At 44.4% G+C, this 24,584-nt stretch overlaps 7 protein-coding genes across 7 annotated transcripts; 3 read left to right on the top strand and 4 right to left on the bottom strand.

Moving 5' to 3' along the window:
- Nucleotides 1–1,361: 1,361 nt before the first annotated feature.
- On the top strand, nucleotides 1,362–3,145 carry V2V93DRAFT_361261 (TEA/ATTS domain family-domain-containing protein; the record flags this gene model as incomplete). Its single annotated transcript, XM_066908157.1, has 3 exons — nucleotides 1,362–2,136; nucleotides 2,200–2,376; nucleotides 2,445–3,145. 3 exons carry the CDS (start codon nucleotides 1,362–1,364, stop codon nucleotides 3,143–3,145), a joined length of 1,653 nt encoding a protein of 550 aa, XP_066763371.1.
- Nucleotides 3,146–4,491: 1,346 nt separating this feature from the next.
- Nucleotides 4,492–12,236, bottom strand: V2V93DRAFT_375910 (armadillo-type protein). Its single transcript, XM_066911603.1, has 6 exons — nucleotides 11,879–12,236; nucleotides 8,880–11,819; nucleotides 8,610–8,824; nucleotides 7,033–8,553; nucleotides 6,395–6,980; nucleotides 4,492–6,331 (listed from the first exon to the last, which is right to left on the bottom strand). The coding sequence occupies exons 1-6, from the start codon at nucleotides 12,015–12,017 to the stop codon at nucleotides 4,623–4,625; spliced, it is 7,110 nt and encodes a 2,369-aa protein (XP_066763372.1). The 5' UTR covers nucleotides 12,018–12,236; the 3' UTR covers nucleotides 4,492–4,622.
- A 99-nt stretch (nucleotides 12,237–12,335) lies between these two features.
- V2V93DRAFT_340012 (gamma-glutamyl phosphate reductase) lies at nucleotides 12,336–14,353 on the bottom strand. The gene is made up of 2 exons (XM_066907785.1): nucleotides 13,729–14,353; nucleotides 12,336–13,671 (listed from the first exon to the last, which is right to left on the bottom strand). The coding sequence occupies exons 1-2, from the start codon at nucleotides 14,144–14,146 to the stop codon at nucleotides 12,764–12,766; spliced, it is 1,326 nt and encodes a 441-aa protein (XP_066763373.1). The 5' UTR covers nucleotides 14,147–14,353; the 3' UTR covers nucleotides 12,336–12,763.
- Nucleotides 14,354–14,451: 98 nt separating this feature from the next.
- V2V93DRAFT_375913 (uncharacterized protein) lies at nucleotides 14,452–15,666 on the top strand. The gene has a single exon (XM_066911604.1). It carries the CDS (start codon nucleotides 14,601–14,603, stop codon nucleotides 15,624–15,626), a length of 1,026 nt encoding a protein of 341 aa, XP_066763374.1. The 5' UTR covers nucleotides 14,452–14,600; the 3' UTR covers nucleotides 15,627–15,666.
- A 143-nt stretch (nucleotides 15,667–15,809) lies between these two features.
- On the top strand, nucleotides 15,810–16,995 carry V2V93DRAFT_375915 (uncharacterized protein). Its single transcript, XM_066911605.1, has one exon. It carries the CDS (start codon nucleotides 15,875–15,877, stop codon nucleotides 16,898–16,900), a length of 1,026 nt encoding a protein of 341 aa, XP_066763375.1. The 5' UTR covers nucleotides 15,810–15,874; the 3' UTR covers nucleotides 16,901–16,995.
- On the bottom strand, nucleotides 16,572–18,582 carry V2V93DRAFT_99413 (RGS domain-containing protein). The gene is made up of 2 exons (XM_066912849.1): nucleotides 18,074–18,582; nucleotides 16,572–18,015 (listed from the first exon to the last, which is right to left on the bottom strand). The coding sequence occupies exons 1-2, from the start codon at nucleotides 18,220–18,222 to the stop codon at nucleotides 17,046–17,048; spliced, it is 1,119 nt and encodes a 372-aa protein (XP_066763376.1). The 5' UTR covers nucleotides 18,223–18,582; the 3' UTR covers nucleotides 16,572–17,045.
- Nucleotides 18,583–20,194: 1,612 nt separating this feature from the next.
- On the bottom strand, nucleotides 20,195–24,385 carry V2V93DRAFT_99340 (uncharacterized protein). The gene is made up of 3 exons (XM_066912848.1): nucleotides 22,820–24,385; nucleotides 20,560–22,765; nucleotides 20,195–20,496 (listed from the first exon to the last, which is right to left on the bottom strand). The coding sequence occupies exons 1-3, from the start codon at nucleotides 23,965–23,967 to the stop codon at nucleotides 20,314–20,316; spliced, it is 3,537 nt and encodes a 1,178-aa protein (XP_066763377.1). The 5' UTR covers nucleotides 23,968–24,385; the 3' UTR covers nucleotides 20,195–20,313.
- Between the last annotated feature and the right edge of the window lie 199 nt (nucleotides 24,386–24,584).

Below are 24,584 nucleotides of genomic sequence, written 5' to 3' on the forward strand. Positions count from 1 at the left end.
ATGAAAAGGGCATTGAAACTGCAGTAATTTATAATGTCCCGTACTTAACCTCGATATTATGTAATCCAACCTACTCCTCACCTCCCTCCACAGCACACTGTAAATGGCTTGAAGAAGTTGTATTGGAATAGTAATATTCTACTAGTTAAAGCTGGCAATTTTTATGCTATGCCAACCAGCCCTATAGAAATCGCAACTTCAATTCGCGTACGCGTGAATGAAATAATGATAGCGGGCCAAGATCCAGTCAGTAAGGGGCACCGTGAGCCAAAAGCACGTGATCCAAAAGCACGTGAGTCCGCGTACTTTTCTTCAACAGACTGGCTTTGCTGGACAGACACAAGCAATCAGCCTTGTCGAGATCTGATATCTGTCCGATAATTGCAACAAACAATAATGAAGAGCTTATAGATATCTATACGGAGATATGCGTGGTTAGTATAGGCTAGTTAACTGAAACGAATAAATTTAGTGAGGATTAGCGACTTCCAACGCGCTGTGCGGCGCCCATCACAAATGCCGCTAACGACGCGTCCAGCAACACGCGCGTTCGAGGAGCGGGCACAGTCAGCGCTGACACTGCCTCTCCGACAGTTGCTGGATGGGTGGATAGTCTTGACTGTATTCTGTGAGACTGCCGTAGAATAATCAAGATTTTGCTGGTAGCTATCAGCACTTTAAAAGCTATTTTGAATAAATTCACGCGCAGCAAGAAGGTTTAAATATACCGCGACCCGTATTGATGCAGCCTTCAACCATCAGCAAACAGCAACAACAACCACAGCAATAAACAATATTTTGCTACTCCAAATAAAGGCATTTTTAAGAACAGTATCACCATTAGTTCATATCCGGGCACATTTAGCTCTGATCTGCGGCAAACGCGGACCCGACTGTGGCACTAATACCGATACGGGTCCGGCGACGCGGGCCAACTGAGAGTTAACCCTGGCCGGCCTTCCTCCACAGAACCGCTCCCTTAATTCGTTCTCGCTTTTCTTTCCCTCCTTCTTTATTCCCTCTCTATCTGTCTCTACCTCATCCTCCTTCACTCTCTTCCTCTTTCATTTTCCTCTTCATCCTCTCTCATCTTCTCTCGATTCTCCTCTTCCAGACGGTGCCACTCTTTTCACCGTTTCATCCACTGCTGCTCTCGCAAATCGGCTGATCTCTCTGCGCTCCGCGACCTTTTTCGCGTCGCGTCTTTGCTCGCTGCCTCTTGAGCTTTCCCATACTGCATCTCTCTCTTGCTGAAGTCCAGTCGCATCTTCTGGCTCTGCAGAGTCTGACGCGTCGCATTATATCCCCTTGCCGCTCTGCAATCAGTCGGCCCATCCCTTCCTGAAGACAAGCATAACATGATGCCCCTCTCGCCGCAGCGGACTCCGCTAGCGACGCGTCAAACTTCTGCCATCTCTCACGACCATGAGCCACTGATCAAGCAGGAGCACACGGGCAGTCTCGAGACCCCTTCTTCAACTCTTTTGCCGTCTCTGTTCAACATTACTCCTCCAACCACAACCCCTCGGCGACGTCTTGATGACGATCACCACGCCGGAGTTATGCCGCATCTACATCCAGCAGCAACCCTCAAGCGGTCCCGCTCGCTAGTGACTTCGCCCGTTACAGACGATGAAGACGAAAAAATTCATATGGTGAACTCCATTCTCGGAGCACCACAGCAGCTGGCTACCCCTCGCACTGTCCTCTCAAGTCTGTCTACCACTTCCGATAACGTCTTTTCCTCTCCGGGAGAAAGCATGGCCAAACGTCCTCGTCTTGGAAGATCATTCTCGACGTCGGTGGCTACAATGCCATTTACGCATCGCGACGATGAAGACTTGTTTGGTCCCGGTTCTGCCGTAGAGCCTATGGCCCCAATGATGGAGCACACCATTTCGGCACCAGTGCTCCCGTCAAACGTGAATCTACAGATGTTTCAACAGCATCGTCAGCAGCAGCAACACCTCTACCAGACACCTAGTCAGAATGGGAAATTGCCTTCTTCGGTGTCGATGGAGAAATCGTTGTCTGATTTACCTGCCTATGGGGCGTATCTGGCGCGTCAGCGACGCGAGAATGGCGATGATGGTAACTCAATATGGAGTTCTGATGTTGAGGATGCCTTTATGGAGGGTACTTGACTACTTAAGTTTTCAGCTTTTCATGCGTGTCTTGCTAATTAATATGTTTGTGTAGCTATCAAAAAGATTCCCAAAGTTGGGCGCCGAAAGATTACGGTTAACGGAAGACCTTGTGGAAGAAATGAGCTGATTTCGGATTATATTCTACGTAAGACTGGAAAGCTTCGGACAAGAAAGCAAGTTTCTAGTCACATTCAGGTGTTGAAACACTTGTTGAAAGATGACAAAGAGTGTACGCATGATAATTCTCAGTTATTTTTTTTTCGAAATTGAACACGAGTATACTAAACTGAATCATAGTTATGAATCTGGTTTCTGACAACCCGACCTCTGGATCGCAGGCTACAAACATGCCTATCCTTTTCACAAGTCCTACGGGCCCGGACAATGTACCGACCGGTCTAGGATCACACAGCGCTCGTCGACCGCCTCCAATCAGCTCGACAACGCCGGTACATAACATTCGCAACTCGCTCGGTCAAATGACGCCAATCTCACAGCCCCATCAAATGAATAGACCTGGATCACACCCAGGATCTCGCGCGTCGTCTTTCCGCAGTGGTCAGAACCTTATGATTGTACCTAATCATCCGGGACTTTACACGAACCCGTCTCCGACGCCTAAAGTCGATTCTCATACTGAACCGACGTCGCCTCTTGACACTTCGCCTATTGAAGGTCCGATGATTTTGGAAGACCAGTCTATGCTGCAGCAGCACTCTAATCCCTTCCTCTCTCCACACGAGTCGCATTCCGGCGCAGCATCCAATATGCAGAACTTGAATATGATTTACACCAACCCACAGTATATGCGCATGATGCCAATGTCTCGTGCCCAAATCCATCAAACTGTGACAGCTCGGTATATTGATGATGCGTCAACTGGTCCACAGTTGGGAACCTGGATAGAGTGTGATCCAATGTCTGAATCTGACGGAGCATCTGCGAGTCAAATGTCGGAAATGTATGTAAATGAAGACGAAATTTTGCAAATGTGGTAAAACCTGATTTGATCTCGTCGGGAGAGCATCTATTTGTGTTTGGGTTTTGTTTTCTCCCTTAATTGTTATGGCGCTGCTTGTAGGAGTATTAATGATGACTTGGTTGTGATGTTTGATTTCCATGTTTGTATGTTTTTATATTTACGCGTGTTTCCATTGGTCTTTGGTATTTCAAAAGGATCGTTGCGCAGATAAAAAGAGAGCGCATTATCTTACATTTTTCATGATTATGATTTCCGCTTACGTTTTGATTTTGTGAATAGTGTGAAAACAGGCAATTTTTTTTTTGGATTTTATGTGAGAATTCTTTAAGTTTGTTCGTTATTCTAGTTATATTCGGTTTACGTGAAACAGTGGCATTCTTGTGGTTTTGGTCTTTCATGCTCATGTTCATGTTCATGTTTGTGTTTTATTTTATTTCTATTATGACTATGACAAGTTACATGTGCGTGACGCGTATGTGGATTGTTCAATTTTTATGCATTTTATGTTTATCGACCTTATCTTTTATCTTGTGGAAAGAAAGGACTGAATGACAATGAAATTACTTATTAAAAACCTATAAAATATAATCCGATAATTAGAAAAAATGCGGAGATCATTGAACGTGTAGATTCTTTATCTGTTGATGCAGCCTAATCAGAGTTTAAAAGTGTGATGAAAATCATCAAAAAAAGGAAGTCCCAGAATCAATTAGTGGAGTCATCTCATTCTGATAAACAATCCTTCGCAAAAGTAAGAGCAGGTCGTAGTCTATCCGCTGGAGCCGAGGAATGCGATTTATATAAACTTGGTAAGTGCACTTCTCAGGCTAGAATTCAGAATGGGTCCGGAATGTGCGGCTCAGTCGGGTCTGTTTGTCATCGGATTAGGGTATTTATTAGCGTGAATGCAGCTACTTATACAGAGATTTTTAATTAGTTGTCTAACAAATATCTGAAAAGAATACTCTAATTCTCTTCAGATTTAGAGAAAAAGAAAAATTTTATAAAATAAAGGAGAAAATATATCTGGGCATTAAACTCCAGCTTACTTCATCAATTGTCATATACAACATATAGAACGGGTTTGTCGCTCAGATTTCCTGTCTTCCCAACATTTTCCCACATCTATATAACTTATTTGTCATGAATGCGCTTCTTTATTGTCTAACAAGTTGAAAAATCAAGAAAAATGACGGCTTTATCAAAAAAATAAAGTGTTGTAAGGATTACACGTCAACAGAACGCGTTGATGACGCGTCTATAGGCATTTACCGGATGCCTATATGAGACGCTAATATTTGCATAACATTGCGGTTTAGGTTATATTATTGGATCTAAAGTTATCTTGATAAATCGTTTCTCGAGCGATCTTTACATTTTTCAGAGAAAAATTTTTTAGAAACGTGTCAGAATGTGAATAAAAAAAAGCATATATGAAATAGTAATTACAAATATAAACTTTATCACTTTATCTACACAATTCTATCAACAAATTACTTTTTAGCAGGTTGAATAGCCGTCAATACATCAAGCGCCTTCTGAGCACTATGTTGCAACGCCTCACTCGAAAAATCTGCCACAGATTTTGTAAATGTTCTCTGCAATTGTGGCAGGAACGGTCTCAAAAACGCAGGAATCTTGCCTAGTAATATAGCCAGCGTGTCTAAAATTGCAATCTTCACCTCGGATGGATATCTCTCGCCTACAGTACGAATCAAGGGTCCGACCATAAGTGTCACAAACGGACGAAGAATTTCGGGTGGAGTGCGCTCGACTATATATCCGATACCACGAGCAGCGTACTCTCTTTGTTCGTTGGTGCCATACATTAAACCTTGTGAGAAAATTGGGTAGACCGCATTCGGACCCTTTGGCAGCGCAAATCCAGCAACAGTGCTGTCCAGCGATTTGAGATGCTTGCAAGTTGGGATAACCAACTCGAGCAGGTCTTCCTTTGGCAGCTTGGTGACAATCACGGAAAGACATTTCCACGCTGTAGACACGACCTCAGAGTCTTCATCGGTCAAAGAAGAAATGCCAATTGTGATCCACGGTCCCACCAATTCCGAGTAATCATCCGCATCAGAGTTCTCAAAGAAGGTAGACATGTGAGCAAATGCCAGAGCGCGCTTCTTGGTAGACTCGTCTTCCGCCAACTCCAAGAAAATGTCAGACACGAGCTCAATACCTTCCTCGTCATCCACCGACTGAACAGTCGTATCAATGCTCTCTTCAATCGCACTCTTCGTCTCCTCATCCTCAACCTCAAGAAGCTGATCAAACATAGATTCGATGATCGACTGCAGCTTCTTATACAGAGAGCTACCTGCAACTTCAGCAAGCGAACCCATAGCTCGAGCATTAAACGCCGTCATGGGCGGCTTTAACAAAATCGGTAGCAAAACCGGGAATATGGTATCACTCTTCGTCGACATGATCTCTTTCAACGCCGCTAGTGCGTACTCCGACTGTCCAGTCGTCTGCAAAAGGTTTAGCAAGTGCGGCAGAATTTGATCAATCGCCGAGTCACCAAATGTCTCTTGTAAAGTGTCAAATGTCTGCGCGGCCGCCTCGCGAACATTAGCGTCAGAATCCACCAGGGCTCCACGAATGAATCCAATCAACGTCTTTTCATGAATCTCCAGTATATTCATCGGCGTAGCCTCAATCAACTCGGAGAGCGCCACGCATATTCCTTGTTTGACATCCGAATCGCTAGAGAACAATCCGCTTTCCAGAGTAGGTAACACTTGCGTAAGTAAACTATCACCAAATCTTCTAACCAGCTCAGACAATGTCTGAGACGCATTCTCGCGCTGGTCTTCATCGGACGAAGAAAGACGACGAATAATAAGCTGCGACAGAACCGGAAGAATATCCTTGACTGTACGCGGCGTATTCGGCACCAAAGCTTTCCACACATCGACAGCGGCATTGCGCACTAGAGCAGTGACATCTGATCGGCAGAGGTACAATAATGCAAGAATACGATCCCGACGCTCCACTCCAAGCACATCCTTGAGACTCGCATGAACTTCTCCACCGGCAGTCTCATCATCGGCTTCTTCATCGGCGGCAGCGTTGTTACCGCTGATTCCGGTGATCTGGAACAGTAAGTCTCCAGTGAGTTCGATCGAGCTGAGGCGAATACGGTAATTTTCATCCGATAGACCACGCTCCAACTCAGGAAGAAGTAAGTCAACTAAATCGATCATTAAATCAGCACTTTCTCGGAAATTATACATGGAGAAAAACAAATACATACCAGCACGTGTGGCGTAGTTTTTAACAATCAGTCTACCTGCTCTCAGCGATGTATCACGAATCATCTCGCTCTCATCGGCCAACCCAACTAAGATCGGCGGAATAACTCTAGCCAAATATGGGCTGAAATTATTTCCAAACGCGGCTGGCAAAAACACCATCAGATTCATAAACGACTCGCGTATATTTGTCTTGGGACTAGACAAGTTCTTGAGGATAATAGGCAACAGCTCTTCAAGTTTGCGTACTCCAAGACCAGAGATAACTTCACTAAGAGCTTGCGCGGCTCCCAAACGATCACCATCATTATTATCCGCGCGTAAAGTACTGAGAAGTTTGGGAATAAGATCTGGCATTTGTTCTTCGCCAAGTTTTTCGATAAGCGATCCGAGTGCACGACTAGCTGTGCCACGGGTGGCAGGTACCGGGTCAACCATCGAAATCTCAAGCTCGGCGACGAGGTTATTCAAATACGGAAGCAAATCCTTGCTATCAGTCAATGAAGCCATGTTACCCACAATCTGACAAGCTTTGCGTTTAGTCGACGCCGATCGTTCTCGCAATCCGCGCTTGAGAATATACACAATCTATCAAATAGTTAGCATCTTCCCAGACATTAAAACAAAGAATTATGCCTACCAAGGCAAGCGAAGGCGCATCAATATAATGAACAAACGAAGTCTTCAACAAGGCATCCAAAGCACTCTCAACATTCTTCGTAGGATCACTAATAGCCTTCAGCAAGATAGGCACCAAAGCTTGGATTTCTGGATTACTAATAACCTCGCCAAATCGCTGCAAGCTCAAACTTGCAGCTTTTCGAACTTCCTTGTGAGTATCGTTCAAAGCTCCTACGATTTCTGGAATAATGTCCGACAAACTCTCGGAAAGTTGTCGAGGATCAAGATAGGCCATAGTACCAAGTAATTCAACAGCTCCTTTCTTTGATCGCCATTGACTCTGATTAAAGAAATCAAGAGTAAGCGGCACAAGCTGCTTGATTCCATAAGAGGTAGTATGTTTCATGATCTCCTTAGCAGTATCAGCAGTCGCCTCTCGTACTTCTGCCGAAGCATCGCCCAACGACGACAATAAGAGTGGCAAAATTTCAATAGCATAAGGCTCGAAATATTTGCCTAAGCTCATTGACATCGTTTCAAACGCAAACTGCACACCCTGTCGCTTCTTTGGGTCTTTTTTGTCTTCCAGAGCCGTTGACAGAGACCGAATGATATCATAATCAGCAAGGGCCGAAATACCAACGCCCTTCACCAAACCCGCAAGACCGAAAGCGGCACCGCGGCGTTCAGAGTACTTGTTTCCAGCAAATAACTGGTTGAGTAGCCTTTCAACATATTTACTGATTCTCTCGCCATCCACACGTTTAACCAAAGGTGGCAACGTCTCTGAGACTGCAAACTGGACATTCTCGGAAGGAGCTTTAAGGGTCACAATCAAACGCTCAATAATAGGCGGAAGTCGCGCATCATCGTCCAAATGGCGCGCAAGTGTACCATACAATACAATTGCGGACTCTTTAATGCGATCTTGTACTTCACTACCATTGTGTTTAGCACTCAAACAAGTTTCAATGATTGGCATCAATACATCAACCGAGTTCTTTGCGTGCAAATTCAAAATCAAAATAGCAGCATCTTGCATTTCCTGACGAACATTTGGCTCTTTATCTCCCAGTGCACCGTCTTCAATTAAAAAGGTGACGAATTCTATAAGCTCTGTTTCAGGGAAAATGGAAGCAATCTCCTTGCAAGTACTAGCAATTCCACTGCGTACCTCCCAAGGATCTTTCTGATCAAGAAATGATTTTGCCACCATACCAAATTCATCATAAATAGTAGCAGGAGGCTTCGCACGTTCCCGGTAAAGATCCGCGAGAGCCACCAAAAACTTGTGAAACAGAGTAGGATGCTCATCAATCAACTCGCCAAGTGCATCACAAATGGCACGCGAGGTGGCTCCTCGAATTGAAGCGTCGTGATCCTCGAGGAATTCAAGCATTTTCAATGGAGTATTCTCATCAATATCTAAATCATTTTCGTCCCAAATTGCAGTTGCCGTTTTAGCATTTAGTTCGTTGTCATCATGGCACGCAATCCAAAGTTCGCTCGAGTATCCAATATGCGAGATCTCAAATTCAGCCTATATTTAAAGTTAGCAATGTCCAATCTCTTAAACTAGTAATTATAAAAGCTTACGTCAATGCCCTCTAGCACAGCTGCACGCACAGAACTGTCGTCCGATATACAAGCCGACAGAAGCACTCTTAGTTCCTCATCAGTAATATTGGCAGAGATGCTCTGACATAATCCCAGCAAGCACTCTTTAATACTCTTATTCTTAGATGGCTGTGTTTTCATTAGCTGCAAAATTGCATTCAATACTTCCAGTCTGGGTACCGAAGAATTAGAAACTGTCTCGAATTAGTTATATGTATACCTGAGTTGGATTGAATCAAGAGCACTCACAGATCTCGGTATGGAACGTCAAAGTTTCAATAGCAAGCATAAGCTGCTCGTCTTTCTCATCAGAGTTGGTGCATTCAATACCATTCTCATTGAAAACCAGCATGATTAGAGGCAAGATGTAGATGAGAGAAATAGCATCTAAAGGGATCTGCTCGGAAAGAAAGCGCAATTTGTACAAGACACGCACAACTAACTCGCGTAAAGGCTCCTGAGATAAGCTCTCAGGAACATCAGCGACACCAATGGCACGCAATAAGGCTACACCGACAAAGCGACGCAGAGGACCAACTCGAACACTCAGCTTGTCCGATAGTTCAATAAAAGTGTCAATACCAGCAGATCCAACTAGTAGAGACAAGTTACTACGAAGGGCAGAAACAAGGCTCTTCGTGGCTGCCGGAAACCAAATCTCAGCTCCGTTGTCAGTTCCGGCCGAGCACAAGAAATGAATCAACTTTACTCCTCGACGGACGTGCAGGAACGCGTCTTGTACTCTATCTCGGATTTCCTTTTCAAGCTTTAGTTGAGAATCAACTTTTGCTCGTTCGTCCTTTGTGAGTTTCTTTTGCGCAGGTGCTTGTTTCTTGGCTAATTCGGCGCGCACTTCAGCTTCCCACTTTAGTGTCGCATAGTCTTTGGTGTTCTTATCGACAGCATACTTCTCTCTGTCTTTACTTAGCACATCGATACACATCACATTAGCAGGTGTGTGCCATATACGAACTGATTCTTCCGTGATACCTTCCAAGCGCGACGCATCCAAATCCTCAATCAACCTGTCTCGCAAAAACGGAGCAATGGCATCCGGTTTTACGAATGCTAGAGTAGCGGCAGCTTTCATGGCAGCATCTATGACCGACTCGGTCTGACCATCCTCAGTGGCAGTACTTGAGATAACGGCCTGAACATCAGAAGAGCGAGAATTGACTAACTCTCCAGGATCAACACCGACACGCTGGCACAAGATAATCCAATCTTGAGCACCGCTTAGAATTTTATGATGAGTAACAATAACTAACTGTATCAGAAGCGTCGAGATAACATCAGCAGGGATCGTGGTTGCATTACGTGGAGTGATTGTTTGCAGTACTATTCGCAGATGCTTAACACCAGCAGCAGAGATTGCAGGAGACTGATCCTTTGTCTCAGGCTCCTCCAACTGCCTAATCCATTTCCACAGAGCCAATGTTACAGACTTACCAACAGCAGCCGGAGATCGCAAATAAGCAGCACCAAGCAAGTCAGCAGCTTTTTTCCGCACACTGGACTCGACAGCTGAGCCAGTGATGAAATAGATAAATGCAGTAGCCCAGGCAACTCCATTTTCCTTTTCCGCAGAAATGCTCTCAGTAGTCGAACTTAATGCTCTAATGCACCACAATTGCTCATCGCCAGGAATAATCTTAGTATATACTCTATCCTGCAAAAAGAAGGAAGCTTTTGAGCCATTCGCAACTGCCGTCTCAATGATCTTTGAAGTCTTTTCAATCGTGCTCTCTAGAACTGACTCTTTGAGGTCGAGAATATGCTTAGTGACAGCGACAATAATGTATCCAGAAATAATCAGTTTGCTCTGTACAGCAGCCGAAGCATTAGCAACAATCTCCTTCCAAGTATCCAAAAGCTTTGGAATTACAGCCACCAAAAATTCAATAGCGCTCTTGGAGACAGCGGGAGTAAGCTTAATTGCGTACTCTCCAACCGCCATAATCCATAATCTACGCAAGTTCGCTCGCTTGTCGGATAGCCCTTTCAAAATACTGTCCAAAATTGCCTTATCAAGTCCATTGTCACTATCAAGCACAGACTTGATGTGATGCATCATGGTCTTAGAAATTGCAGCAGTAACTGCTTCGTTTGTCTCCTTAGAGGCTAGAGTTACTAGACCTGACGGGATGAGCTTGGCAAAAGCAGGTGACGCAGGAAATGCGCATAAAGCTTGAACATACAATGCTCGTTGATCGGGAGCAGTAACCTTTGCAGTCTTTAAAGGAGTGATCAGCTCACTGGCAATCCTTGAAACAACATCCATATCATTACACTTTTTGAAAAGCTCAGCCAGTGTTGCAGCGCTATTCTCTCGAACAATATCTTTAGACGACTTCAATGCAGAAAGAAGGGGATTGATAAGATGCTTCTGTGTAGCAATTGAGCAATCTACAGCAAGAGGAACTGACGCTATAAGTTGCAAACTGACAGGTCCGAGAACGAACTCCGGCGCTCGCAAAATTGCACGCTCCAAAGGTCCAGCGATTTCTTTTAGCCAATCATCAGCAGTCAAAAATTCTTGGAAAAACCTATTGAGCGCCTTTGCGGTGTGCATACCAATAGCGGTCTTTGATCCCAGAATCTCATGCGTGTAGAACGAATATATATCAGTTTTCCGATCTTGAACAACCTTATAGGCTTGCTGATTGATTTTCAAGTCCGACGCAGCAATCACCAGCTCGCCCAACAGGGAAGCTGCTGCTATTTTTGCGGTCTTGGACGTTAGGAAATCTATATATAGTCCACATGCTTCAGAGTATGCCGTGATTGTTGAAGCCAAAGCCAGACGGGTACTCCGCTCAGCTCCACCAGCCAGTCTGGATTTTTTATCGGTTGCAAATCCAAGACAGGCATCAAGACACACGATCTGAACAGCAGCCAAATCCGCAAACCATTTTTCAAAAATAGGTTTCCGCTTCTCTGGATCAGAACTGTAAAGCACAAGAATCTCGTTTGCCCATTCTAGAAGAACGAAGTAGTCGGCAGCCGTCATGCCTTTGTTCTCGGACTCGCGTTTGAGTGCTGGGATGAAGTTGCTAGATAGTCCATCGATATCTGATTCAAATAGCGAGCATAAAGCTGATATTACGCACATCCGAGATTCATGATCGTCGTAGAGCGTATAAGTTGAGAAAATTAGACGTAAAATCAGTTGTAGATCAGAATCAATCTCTATAGGTTGACAGTGTCAGTATTTCTAATCTTGGACTATCAAATTAATCAAGATCTACCATTAGCCTTTGCAGCAGCAGTAATAGACGTAAACAGTCTTAGTCTCTTTTTGGTCGAAGAAGACAATACTTCAGTAGGAGCGTCGGACTTAATGTCGCTCCACGCTACCACTGAATCTCCACCCGCAGAGGAGTCCATACTTGCAGAGTTGACCGAGTGATGCAGTGCCGGGTGTTTTAGGTCTATAATTAAAATGCAGTATCACACGCCAGACTTATAAAACAAAACAGAGGCCAAGTGACTGTGTATGGTGTCGGACCTCGAAGCAGTCTTTATTCCGTTGACATCTACTACTTTTACTACACGTTCCCAAAATTTCTTCTTGGTTTAACTTAGTAAACTAAGTTTAACCTTCAATTGTTATTTGAGTGACATTTCAACCAGCATATATGGCTTTAAAACACACATGTTTAGGCGCTTAGTTCTTGCTACAAATTCGTCTTCGAAACACTCGATTCTTTTTCTTTTTTTTTCTTTTTTTCTTTTCTTCTTTACAACTAAACCAATCAATGATGTAAGTGTTTATGCATCCGTTGCAGCTCTCGGGATTGCTGTGTTGTTATGACTCTAGTTTCTTTCTTACGATTGAGCTGGGCTATTATGACTCAGTTTCTCCTGGGCGATGTGGATAGTACCGGCACCTCACCACCCTAGCGGTACCTTTTTTTTTACTGAGATTGGCTTTGTCACTTAGTTGTCTGGTTTGAGTTACGTGTCATTTAGAATATTGCTGCCGCTGCTTGACAGGAAATGATTTGTTCAATGAATAACAGGAACTGTGCTTGCAAAAGTCTAGTCAGTTGTTTTTTCATAAACTCTTGTGCATTTGTCTAGATTTAGCAAAATGACTTTTGATATTACAATCATATAAAACAAGGCCCAAATTACAGGTCAATTTTCTCGTGCTTGAACTCCTTTTTTCCACCCGCTCCCATATAATCCCCAGCAACCTGTCCAGTCCCTCGCAGCTGGTACTGGTAGCAAGTAAGACCTTCGAGTCCGACCGGTCCTCGAGCGTGAATTTTGCTTGTGCTAATTCCCACTTCAGTTCCAAATCCGTATCTGAATCCGTCAGCGAAACGGGTGCTAGCGTTCCAGTAGACACCAGCGCTATCGACTCCGCTCATGAATCTCTCGGCAGTGTCTTTGGAAGAGGTCACGATTACGTCCGTGTGTTTGGACGAATGAGCGTTTATGTGCCTGATGGCTGCATCTACGTCGTCTACCGCGGTGATGGCTATGACTAGCGATAAAAATTCAGTCTCGAAATCCTTGTCTTCAGCGGGCACAATCTTCTTGTCGTCTGACACGCCGGCAGTCTTTAGTGCCTCTGCAATCTCAGACGTAACTTTGAGCGTGACTCCAGCCTCGAGCAGGGCTTTAGCAATAGCAGGCAAAATCTTGACCATCGCGCTGCCTTTTTGAATAAGTAGACCTTCAATAGCGTTACAAGCCGCAACGTAGTTTGTCTTGCTATCGAGGACGATCCGCACAGCCATGTCGACATCAGCATCACCGTTAATGTACGCAGAGCAAAGGCCATCAGCATGTCCAAGAACTGGAATCTTGGTGTTTTCCTTGATATTTCGCACGAGCTCATTGCTGCCTCGCGGAACAACAAGATCAATATATTGATCTTGCTTGAGCAAGTCAGCAACATCTTGGCGAGACTCAATCAACTGAACCGCCCCAGACGGAATTTCAGTCTCGGACAAGGCTTCGCGAATGAGTTTAGAAACCTCTGTAAATGTCTTTAATGACTCCTTTCCGCCTTTTAGAATAACAGCGTTACCTTGTAATAGTTAGCCTGATTCTTACAAAATTTTATAAAACGATAAAGAAAGCATACCCGATTTGATAGCCAACGCCGTAATATTTGCAATTACTTCTGGTCTCGACTCAAAAATGACAAGAAGGACACCAATTGGGCAAGTAATCCTATATAAATCCAATCCATCGTCCAGCTTACTGGCAAACGTGACCTTCCCTATCGGATCAGGCAGCTCTGCCACATCAAGCACGCCCTGACACATTGCGTCAAACTTGTCCGACTTTGATAAGTCAAGTCGCTTTATTAATGGCCCGGCAATATTATTCTTTTCTGCATTTTCGAGATCGAGTTTATTGGCCTCGAGAATAGAGGCTTTGTTAGCGATTAGAGTCGAGTAAATTCGCTTTAAGGCGGATACTCTCGCTTCATTAGAAACGGGACGCAAAACAGACGATGCTGCTACTGCTGTTTTTGCTATCTCCTCGGCAGACAGCATCTTGAACCAGCACGAGTTGTCGCGGAAATGTATCGAAATTTGTTTGTCCAGAATATCTTTTTATCAATAGAATTTAAGTTTTAAACGAGGGGTTAGTACTTTCAAATGACTCATCGCTTAGTGCTTCGGCAACCTTGAACGAGATGTACTATTAATCAACATTTGTATTATCTTGCGGCTATTCAATATGTTATTGTCTTGCTGCGAACAAATTGGAATGGGATTAGTCATTCAGCGTAATTTGATTTTATCTTTAAATCCTTTTGAGCAATTTCTTTATTTATTATTAATTCACTTTATTAATGTTGAATGTCGTCATATTCAGGGGCTTACTGACTTTCGTCACGATTCAGTGTCCTTGCGTATTCTGAATTTCTCTATATAAGATCGCCTAGATATCTACGATCACCTCTGTCACCCACATCGTCATATTGAGTACTATTACTATCAAATAATGACTAAACTTCTCTTGACCGGGGCCACCGGCTATGTTGGCGGTGCTGCTCTCGACCGAATTATAGCGTTCAATATCCCCGACCTCGAAGTCACAGTATTCCTCCGCAGCGAATCGAAAGCCGCCCCTATCCTGGCAAAGTATCCTGGAATAGTCACAGTAAAAGTCGGAAAAGCAGCATATAGTGATCCAGAATTTTCTAGGCTTGTGAAAGAGGCTGATATCATAGTGCATGCTGGCGACTCGTCCGATGATTCGGTGTCTGCAGATGTAATCTCGACAAATATCAAGGATGGCGTATTACTGATCCACACTTCAGGAACCTATATTTTGTCTGATTTTACCGAACTGGATCAGAAAATCTCGCGCAAATTTGATGACGAGCGAGACATCGAGACGGTGACATCTTGGGGTCTTGAACACCCTCATCGCGTCATCGATATCAAGATCTTGGATATCCATAAATTTAAACCGACTGTAAATACTATTATCGTCTGTCCTCCACTTATATACGGCGTATCGACGGGTCCGGTCAATAGAGTTTCGCAGCAAATTCCGCTATTGATTCAATTAGCAGCAGAAACGAAAGCGAACAGATTATTCGGAACAGGACACGCTAGTTGGAGTAACGTTCACATTAACGATGTCGCTGAACTCTACGCCATACTTGTAAAGACGTATTTACAAGATGCTTCAAAACTGGCAGTCAACGACCAAGGGTACTACTTTGTTGAAAATGGGGAGACTAGCTGGAAAGATCTTATTTCGGCTTTAGACGAGCCCTTGGTCAAGTACAAAGTCATTGATAGTCAGCATACTTCAGATAAGTTACGACCTTGGACGGAAGACGACCTGAAAGAAGTGCGCGGTCAACAGTTTGCTAAGCGATACTATGAGATATATCGGAGCAATTCAAGCTCCAAAGCCACAAGAGCTAGAAAATTGGGCTGGCAGCCAAAGGAAAAAGACGTATATTCGACGTTGGATGAGGCTGTAAATGTATACTTGAACGGATTGTCGGATTAGATATAACTATGAAATAAATTGTCTTGATATATCGAAGAAAGTATTTGCTTAGGACTGTTAATCAGGCGCTTCAGATTATGTTGTCGTATGATGTCATATTCAGGGGGACACCCTCACCTCATCTTAGATTATGCAACGGACAGGTCATGCAACGGGCATGATCTGCATCTCTATATAAGCCACCATGATTCCTCCTATCCAGCTACCATAATTTCTACAACGACCTCCTTGTACGATTAATCATAGTAATGACTAAACTTCTCGTGACCGGAGCATCGGGCTTTGTCGGCGGTGCAGCCCTCAACCGAATTATTGCCTCCGACTTTCCCGGCCTCGACATCTCAGTGTTTCTTCGCCGCGACTCGCAAGTCGCACCTATTCTCGCCAAATATCCCGGAAAAGTCACTGCAAAAGTTGGGAAAGCAGGATATACAGATCCGGTGTTTGCAGATCTTGTAAAACAAGCAGACATCGTTTTGCATGCCGGCCACTCAGCCGACGAGACGTCGCCGATAGATGTATTTACGGAGAATCTCAAGGATGGCGCATTGCTAATTCACACATCTGGAACCTACATTTTGACAGATTTCACCGAGTTGGACAAGCCAACATCACGCGTATATGATGACGAGCAAGATATCAAGCTTCTCACATCCTGGCCTATTGACCATCCTCATCGCAACGTCGAAAGCAAGGTTTTGAATATCCATAAACTTAAACCGGCAGTAAATTCAATCATTGTTTCTCCGCCGATTGTCTATGGTATATCAACTGGCCCGATCAGTAGAACTTCGAAACAAATTCCGAAATTGCCTGAAATTGCAGATAAAGTGAAAGCAAACAGATTATTTGGAACAGGACTAGCTAACTGGAGTAACATTCACATTAACGATCTCGCTGATTTCTTTGAAATTTTGTTGGCAACTTATTTGCAAGACCCGTCAAAGCTGTCGTTTAATGACCAGGGATACTATTTCGTTGAGGGCGGCGAGCATGTTTGGAAAAAACTGATTTCGGCTTTAGACGAACCGTTGGTCAAGTACAAGGTCATTGATAGTCAACATACCTCAGAGAAATTACCGTCGTGGACGCTAGCTGAGTTGTCAGAAGTTTTTGGTGCACAGGATGCTCATCAATTCTATGAAGTTTACAGAAGCAGTTCCAGGTCTAAAGCAACGAAGGCTAGAAAATTGGGCTGGCAGCCAAAGGAAAAGGATATATATTCAACATTGGACGAGACCGTGAATGTATACTTGAACGGATTGTCAGATTAGACATAGCTATAGATGATAATTATATTACTAGATAGAAAAGAAAATGCCCACAAGCGCCGAAACGTATCCAAATCAGAATAAAAAGATAATCAAAATGAACGATAATGCAAAACGAAGATTAAAATAAGAAAAAATAAAAAAAATGCTATAGTCTTCTCCCTGGAACCAATCCAAACAAAACACACAAACAAACAACCAAAATGAAGATAACGGTCATTACCCAAACTGCTCTCCTTCTTAGTAATGCGTTCACATAGGGTTCTCTTATTTTGTGGTACTTGAAATATACCAACTCGCTATACCCCACAAAGACGGCTATAGGATCGAGATAGTACTGATAAGTCAAGCACCCATATATTCCAACTGAAAATGGTAATATAAGCCACAAACGCACAGTTTTGTGGTAATCTAAAAAGATGAGAATAAAAGCGACCCAGAATGCAGCAAACAAGGCAAGCAAGCCAATGAATAACCGCGTAATCGCCCCCATCGGTGACAAATTTCCCAAAGCCTTATAAGCCAAAAAGGCGGGAAACGCCTCACGCTCCATGGCTTGAAAAACATATTCTTTAGCTTCATCAAAGACCTCAGGGTCGTCGCGTCCATCAACCTCAATAGAAGTTGTCACGCCACGCGTAATATGTAACGGTAGCGCCAGTTCACATTCTGCTCCTGGAACAAGATAATTGGCCATTATACCATAAGCTGATTCTCTTATATGCGCTCTAGTCACTGTCAACCCCGGCGACTGGCTGCGCGCAAGATATTCTTCTTCATTATTCTTCAACTTGCTCTTCTCCAGATCAGACCTTTCAGCCAGCTGTCTTTGCCGCTCCAAGTTCATCATTGCGCTATTTCTTCTCGCAGTAATTTCTTCTTCGGCATACGGTTCAGTACTAGTTATGGACTCACTTCGTAAGATTTGAGCCAGCCGTCTACTCTCATCGGGACGTAATTTTTCATCGGCGGATAATTCATTATGTACTTTCAACGCCTCTAAAACCATCGACGAATGCCTTGAATTTTTATCGGGTTCAGGAGTATTGATAAAAACCGACTGACGGAGCTGACGTATATAAAGTCTACAAAGAGACATGTGCTGCGCAATATCAAGCCTATTCAATTCATATTAGAATTCACCTATTTCAACTATGAATGCAAATATATACGCACCAAAAATCAAGATAATCGACTTGACGCTGCTGGTCTCGCATAAATACATAAAATGCGTATAAATCCACTGGTGGCAATGTGCGCCGATTTAAAACTTCAAAAAGCGTCGGTAGCCGGTCTCTGACCGCTGATTGCGGTAGTGCGGCCATTCTGACGTATTATCAGGCCACAGTTCAAGCAGACTCTCAGAAGAAAGTGGCACCAGCAAAAGGATACACTGGTATTACGTACGCAGCCCAGAGAGCACAAAATATACGCAGAAGAGAGTGTGGATGAAGGAAGAAGGAAAAGAGGTTCGAGAGGTGGCTGGCTGGTAACTGCGATTGTTTATGCCTGCCCTATAAACAAACCTTATTTCGCTTTATTTAGAAAACGCGGTTTCCGGGCTCAGTGTACCTCTTCAGTAGAAACTTTAATAACATCACTTTCGAAAAGAAGGGATATTTTATAATCTGTAATTGAAGCAATAATACAATGTTTCTATATATGATCAAGCAACTTTATCAATAGGAATCTTTTAATAATAATTTGACTTTTTTCCTCTCCTAAATTGGGGCACTTTTAGTGGGCAAAACAAATATATCTAAAGTAAAATCACACAAAATTAGTCACATGTGAAACGCAACCACAGCGAATTTCCAGCAAAATTTGAAATGCATCTGAAAATTCAGCAACATCAATTTAACGCGTCTATTATTTGTTTACCTTTTATCTAAAAGCTAAAAGATAATACTCGCGTAAATCGACTCCATTTACTCGCCATTCCACTAAAAGCCAGATGATAATTCATGGCTACAGAGATTGAAGTCATAGGAAAACCCCATTACTCTAATAAAACAGTCTGGACGCCTGAACGCGACGTGTTTGTGCTTGACGCGTTAGCTGAAGCAGTCGACGATGGACTTGGTTCAGAGATTGGCTTTTCAAAGGAAGGATGGCGGGTTGTGACTGTTAAATTCAATCGGCAGTTCTCGACTAGTTTGGATAAAGCACATATAAAGAATCATGTTCAAATTGTACGTCGAATGCAAATTCCCTGACGTGATGATTTAATATAAGATAAGATATTAATCCAAAGCAATAGCTACGACGAGTATACGAGGCCTGGATAAGGCTCAAGGAATCCCCTGGTTTTGTGTGGAATCCACAACGGAATCTCTACGAAGCACCAGATCAAGTGTGGGACGCATTTATTGCTAATAATCATTATGGGAAGCATTTTCGAGTCAAATCATTTCTCTACGAAGATAGGATGAAGCAAGTGTTTCCTCGATATCGGCAAGTGCAGCCTGTTCTCGAGTTTGATGTTCGGGGACAGCAGCAATCACAGGGACCTCTACAGCGGCAGCAACAACAACAGCAATCGCAACCGCAACAGCAGCCACAACCGCAACCGCAACAGCCAAATCAAAGCTCAAACTTATTCGAAGCCGTAGCAGACGCTGCTTTTCTCTCTTCTCCAGCAACAGAAAAATATCCCTCACAGCGATCATCCGACCCCGACCCCGCCTCGACCGCCACTTCTCTGTCCCTCTCAACTCCCGACCCAGCTTTCACCCAACAGCAGCAACAACCACCCCGCAAACGAGCGCGCACATCCACAACAACATCAACATCTCCATTCACGATCGATCCCGACACCTTTATCACGGCCGTCAAACTTGTATCAGAATCTCTAAAGGACTCATTCAAACAAATCATCGAATCCGCTCCTTCTCTTCGCACGTCCCAACCGTCCCCTGCGGCCCAACCAACATCTACTCCCAGTTCAAGTCCCATCGCTCAACCCCAACAATTTCAGCAAAAAACTTCGTCAGAGGCAAATATACGCTTTCAGAATGCAGTCAGATTACTGTCGTCAATGAGAAAAGAATGTGGTTGGTCTAGAGAGCAATATTCTCGTGCTATTTCTTCATTAATGAATATGGATGAGACTGGCATCATTCTTCTTCTCGAAATGGACGAAGACGCTCGCGAAGATTTTATTTTCTCTGTATCTTGATATTTTATTTTTGTATTACTAAAGAAAATTCTAATTATTTAAACTTATATGCAACGGGCTCAGTGCGTACAACAGTTTATATACCAGTTGATATCATTACAACCACAAAAAAAATATGACTCCTATAATCCAAATTCTTCCACATATTAAAATATTTGACACCATTCCCGAGTAACCATAAATAGAAAATATAAAAAAATCACCACAAAAAACAAGCATAAAACAAAATAATAGTAGGCTAAACAGCAGCAATCGCAGGATGAGCAGCAATCAATTCTCTCGCAGGCGACGAAGACGATAATGAGGACGCGCGCGCGGCAAAGAAATCAACAAGCTTCTCTGGAATCGGAACATAATCTGAGAACTTAATCTCAAACATGCTCATCGCTCCATAGAGCAGGACGACAAGAAGAACTGGTAACTAAATTTGCAACTCAGTTAGTAATCAACAGCAAAAAAAAAATTAGAGTAAAAATTAACATACCCAAAAGGCAAACAACATCAAATCATTTCGCATCTGCTTCTTTTTCTTGTTTTGCCAAAACTTCAGCAACAGTTCCTGTTCACTCAACTTTGGCTCCCCATCTTCTTCTACACCAGAAGACGTCGTCGCAACTTTGTTATCCGTAAAACCATTGCTCATACTAGGGTGCACATACGACGATTCCGGATAAATCTCTTCATAACTAGGTGGCGCACCACCAGCGCTTACAGACTTGCGTCTCTCGCCTCCAGCACCCATCGCATTCGCAATATAATCACCAAACCACGAATTCTCTAATGCGCGACGACTATGCACCGGAATGTTAGTTGCAATATTCGCCAGCGTAGGACGCACTAATGCAAATGACGCAACAGCATCATGCATAAAGTGATTGGCAGAATCCCAATTGGGTCGAACCTGCATTCGGTTCAGTGTCTGCTCTTGTATCTGCGAAAAGTAATCGGCAAGACGAATCTGTATCTGCTTTGCTCTATCTGCGGCCGAGTCTCCTTGCTGTCCTCCCTTACCGCGTGAAAACAGCTTCCGACGCGACCAGCCTTTAGTCTTCTTGTCATCTTCCTTACTATCAAGCACAATTTCAGACGTATCGTCGTCCATCGAGTCTGCGTAGTCATCACTAGTCGACGCTGCAGGAGAAGAAGGTCCAGAAGAGGTAGGCCAGTCGGGGAAATCCTCTGCACTTTCCGCAGAGTGCTGTCGTCTTCTGAACTGCCGCGCCCGGGAAGTGTACTCCAGTGGCTCGGCAATAAAGCTCTTCAACAGTGAGACTATCGAAGAATCAGTAGCCAAATCAATTGCAGAATACCCCAGCAACGACAACGCAAGCGGATCAGCTCCACTATTCAGCAATCGCTGCAAAATCTCGCGATGACCTCTCAAAGCCGCACAGTGCAATGGTGTATAACCAGCGTGATCCTTCAATCTGTACGACGCACCTCTGGCCAGTAAAGCAGCAACTAACCTTTGAAATCCCAGGAATGAGGCAAGATGAAGCATAGACTGTCCAGCACTATTTTGTAGTTGCCACTGTACTTTATGAGGAGACTCATTATAATCAACCAAGTCCAGGCATTTGAGCAATGTCATCTCGAGTGCAGACGAGGCTGTAGTTGCAGCCATTATATTAGCGTCACCATTGCTCGAATCTCCACCCGAACCTGTCTGCTGAACAATACGCATCGCAATCTGTCTCGCATCTTCAAGACGGCCAGTCATTTTCAAGCCAATGACTTGCAAAGCTAGCTCCATTAGCTGCCGATCAGTATCGTCGATATATGTAAACAGCTTCAAATTCTCGTTCGAGCTATTAGTCTCAGTCACGCTTCTCAGCCGTACAACCACAGGTCCAGAAGTAGCAGCTGGAGGAAGAACAGCCACAATGGTACTCTCGTTCCAAATATGGGTCTTCACAGCTGGCTGATCGCCAAACATCACCGTCAGACCTTGTCTGAAAGCATTACCAAGTATAGTAACTTCAATGCCACCACGAATCGGACCTTCGGTAGGAATCAATCTTTGCAAAGACGGAGTCTCAGTGCTCGTCGACTGAGTAGGCAAAGCAGATGCTGAAGAAACACTACCTTTAGTCGACCGCCGCACGGAAACAGCCGGTGTCATTGAGTGACTAGATTCAGGAGTGCTCGCATTCGACGGCGGACTGGCGTGCGACATGGGCGACGACGCGTGTGACGACAGAGCTGGCTCGCGCGGCTCGCGCGGCTGGAAGGCGAGCGGAGTACTACTGCTATAAGCCGGGAACCCAAAGCTTTCGACGTTGTGTGAGCGAGTCGCGAAATTCGCTTCATCAAAGGCACGGTAAAACGGCTCCGGCTTGACGGACACTGCGCTAGTCGCGACAGGAGCAGCTCGAGGTGGTCGCTGTGGCTCAGATTGTCGGCGAGGTTCCGGACTGGTGATCGAATTCGTGGGCTGCCGTGCGTATTTTGGAGACATCTTTCGCTTGCGAGGGTTGGCTGACTCGCTGAATCCGTATTCGTTAGTTGGCGAGCCAGACAGAGAGTTGTCCGACACATTTGCAGACGATACAGGCTGCGTAGACGAGCTCGTCATTGCCTTACGACGCGCGTTGGCGCTTGAAGTTTTGTGGTCATCTGTGATCATGATTGGCTCTGTAAAGGTACGAGCGACGACTCGCCCCGTGTGGTCTTTGACCACAAAATAGACTCTGAAGACTATTGTTAGAATGCTCATAGAGATATTCAGAAAAAGGACAAATTACCTGAAACCGGTTTTCTCGGCATGATGTCGACAATAACAAGGAATGCGAATTGGAATCTCAAGTTGTTTAAAATTTTCGTTTGTCGTACAATCCTGTGCCGCAAATACAGCATTAGGATCCGGGATGTCAACAAGTTCCGCACAATTGAACATGATACCGCGATTATCCTGTGACTCAATCCAATGTGTGTCATCGACAGACGGAAGCTTTTTGCGCGAAGCCCGCTTGCGCTCTCTGTTCATACAACCGATGCAGACATTAATATACCGGAATCGATTATGGTCGCAGACAACAATAACATCCAGTTCAAGAGTTTTTGGATCGGAAGTGAATGCCTTTCTCAGTTGCTGGCGCGGCTTGGCGATTGTGGTTGCAGGGAGATGCATGTAGATCTCATTTGGGGCTGGGCGGAAAGTAAGCACCGCTTTGATCTGCGTTTCAACGCGTGACTTGAGAGTGTCGGTAGCAACGGAAAGCTGATATTCGGTGTCATTTCGAAGCCAGTCAAGTGGGTCAAAGTCCGGCATGACCGATGGGGGAGTCCAATCGAGAGGTTTTGCATAAACAGACTCATCTTCGAATGGCGGTGGCGTCGAGAGAGGAGACTGCTGTGGTGGAGTAAGATCGCGAACGGCGGTGTTCTGTGCAGTTGTTTTTAAAACAAGCGGAGTGGATTGAAGCGAGGAGATGGACTTCGGCGATGGTGGATACGAAAAGCCATTGCGTTTGACTGACGACAGCGAAGAGTCCGAGTCACTCGAGCGGATGGTGATGCCTGGATTCTGAGCGGTAGATGAATCGGCAGCTTCAGTACGGACAGCAGTTGCCGAGTCAAAATCGAAATGCTCAGCCATGTAGCGTTCGACATCGTCGTCTTCGTCCGCGTCGTCACCGTCGTGGGTTAAGACTGGCGTTGCGTTGATAGACTCCGGCGACTGCTGAGTAGAGACTTTAGCAGGCGGCGCAAGCGAAGAATTTGCCATAATCTGATCAAAATTAAGTGCAGACTCGCTTTGGTCTGGCTGCTGTGTCGACGGCTGGTCTAGGTCAAGGTCATGGAAGGCAAAGTACTCGGGGTCGTCGTGGTCGAGGTAAAACACGGGCGAGAAGGGAGCCCGCGGCTCCGCGGAGTCGATGAGCGGGTCCATCAGACAGCCGACGAGAGAGGTAGAAAAGTTTTTTCAGTTAAGAAGTAAAAGGAGGATAAATCAATAGAGGAGCGGATGGCAAAGCTGGAAAGAGAAGTGGGGAAAGAATGATGGTGAAAGAGGATTGCGAGGTGAGGAGCGAGTCGGGACAAAACATCAACATGAAAGCGAGGAAGAAATTGAGTTTAAGAGAACGGCGCAGTAGCAGCAAAAAACAGGCGAGCGCGTCTTCTTCTAGAACTCTAATGAGGCTGCGATCTGCGACACCCAACAAATATGAGACAAACCCTATGGAGGCAAATGTGAAGGTGTTTGAACAGTTATGTAGAAGTCACGTATGATGACTTGGACATATTTTGTTTAGAAGCTATTGGTTGATGTCATACATCATAAAGAGAAGAGTAAAATTGTTACCCTAAAATCTCAATAGAAATAATGATATTCAATAAATAATAAGCAACCCACTATTATGCATGGCGATCGCTCGCATACCTGGTTTGCATTACCGAGACCCTGCCGTGCCCACAGATAACTGGATTATGCTGCTGCACTGGAGCGACGATCTTCAGCCGTCCTCAAGACTGCAGCATCAAGCCAAAGTCTTATCTGATACATTC

The sequence above is a fragment of the Kockiozyma suomiensis genome (assembly GCF_038497685.1).
Source record: "Kockiozyma suomiensis strain NRRL Y-17356 unplaced genomic scaffold V2V93scaffold_17, whole genome shotgun sequence".
NCBI lineage: Eukaryota > Fungi > Ascomycota > Lipomycetes > Lipomycetales > Lipomycetaceae > Kockiozyma > Kockiozyma suomiensis.

Coding starts and splice junctions, on each gene's coding strand:
- V2V93DRAFT_340012 (XM_066907785.1), bottom strand. CDS start 14,146: ATGCTGTCTGCCGAGGAGATAGCAAAAACAGCAGTAGCAGCATCGTCT. Junction 13,672..13,728: donor GGCGTTGGCTATCAAATCGG/GTATGCTTTCTT, acceptor AACTATTACAAG/GTAACGCTGTTATTCTAAAA.
- V2V93DRAFT_375910 (XM_066911603.1), bottom strand. CDS start 12,017: ATGGACTCCTCTGCGGGTGGAGATTCAGTGGTAGCGTGGAGCGACATT. Junction 8,825..8,879: donor GACGTTCCATACCGAGATCT/GTGAGTGCTCTT, acceptor AATTCGAGACAG/TTTCTAATTCTTCGGTACCC. Junction 8,554..8,609: donor CTGTGCTAGAGGGCATTGAC/GTAAGCTTTTAT, acceptor CTTTAAATATAG/GCTGAATTTGAGATCTCGCA.
- V2V93DRAFT_99340 (XM_066912848.1), bottom strand. CDS start 23,967: ATGGACCCGCTCATCGACTCCGCGGAGCCGCGGGCTCCCTTCTCGCCC. Junction 22,766..22,819: donor GCCGAGAAAACCGGTTTCAG/GTAATTTGTCCT, acceptor AATAGTCTTCAG/AGTCTATTTTGTGGTCAAAG. Junction 20,497..20,559: donor TGATGTTGTTTGCCTTTTGG/GTATGTTAATTT, acceptor TTGCAAATTTAG/TTACCAGTTCTTCTTGTCGT.
- V2V93DRAFT_375915 (XM_066911605.1), top strand. CDS start 15,875: ATGACTAAACTTCTCGTGACCGGAGCATCGGGCTTTGTCGGCGGTGCA.
- V2V93DRAFT_99413 (XM_066912849.1), bottom strand. CDS start 18,222: ATGGCCGCACTACCGCAATCAGCGGTCAGAGACCGGCTACCGACGCTT. Junction 18,016..18,073: donor GTCGATTATCTTGATTTTTG/GTGCGTATATAT, acceptor TGAATTGAATAG/GCTTGATATTGCGCAGCACA.
- V2V93DRAFT_375913 (XM_066911604.1), top strand. CDS start 14,601: ATGACTAAACTTCTCTTGACCGGGGCCACCGGCTATGTTGGCGGTGCT.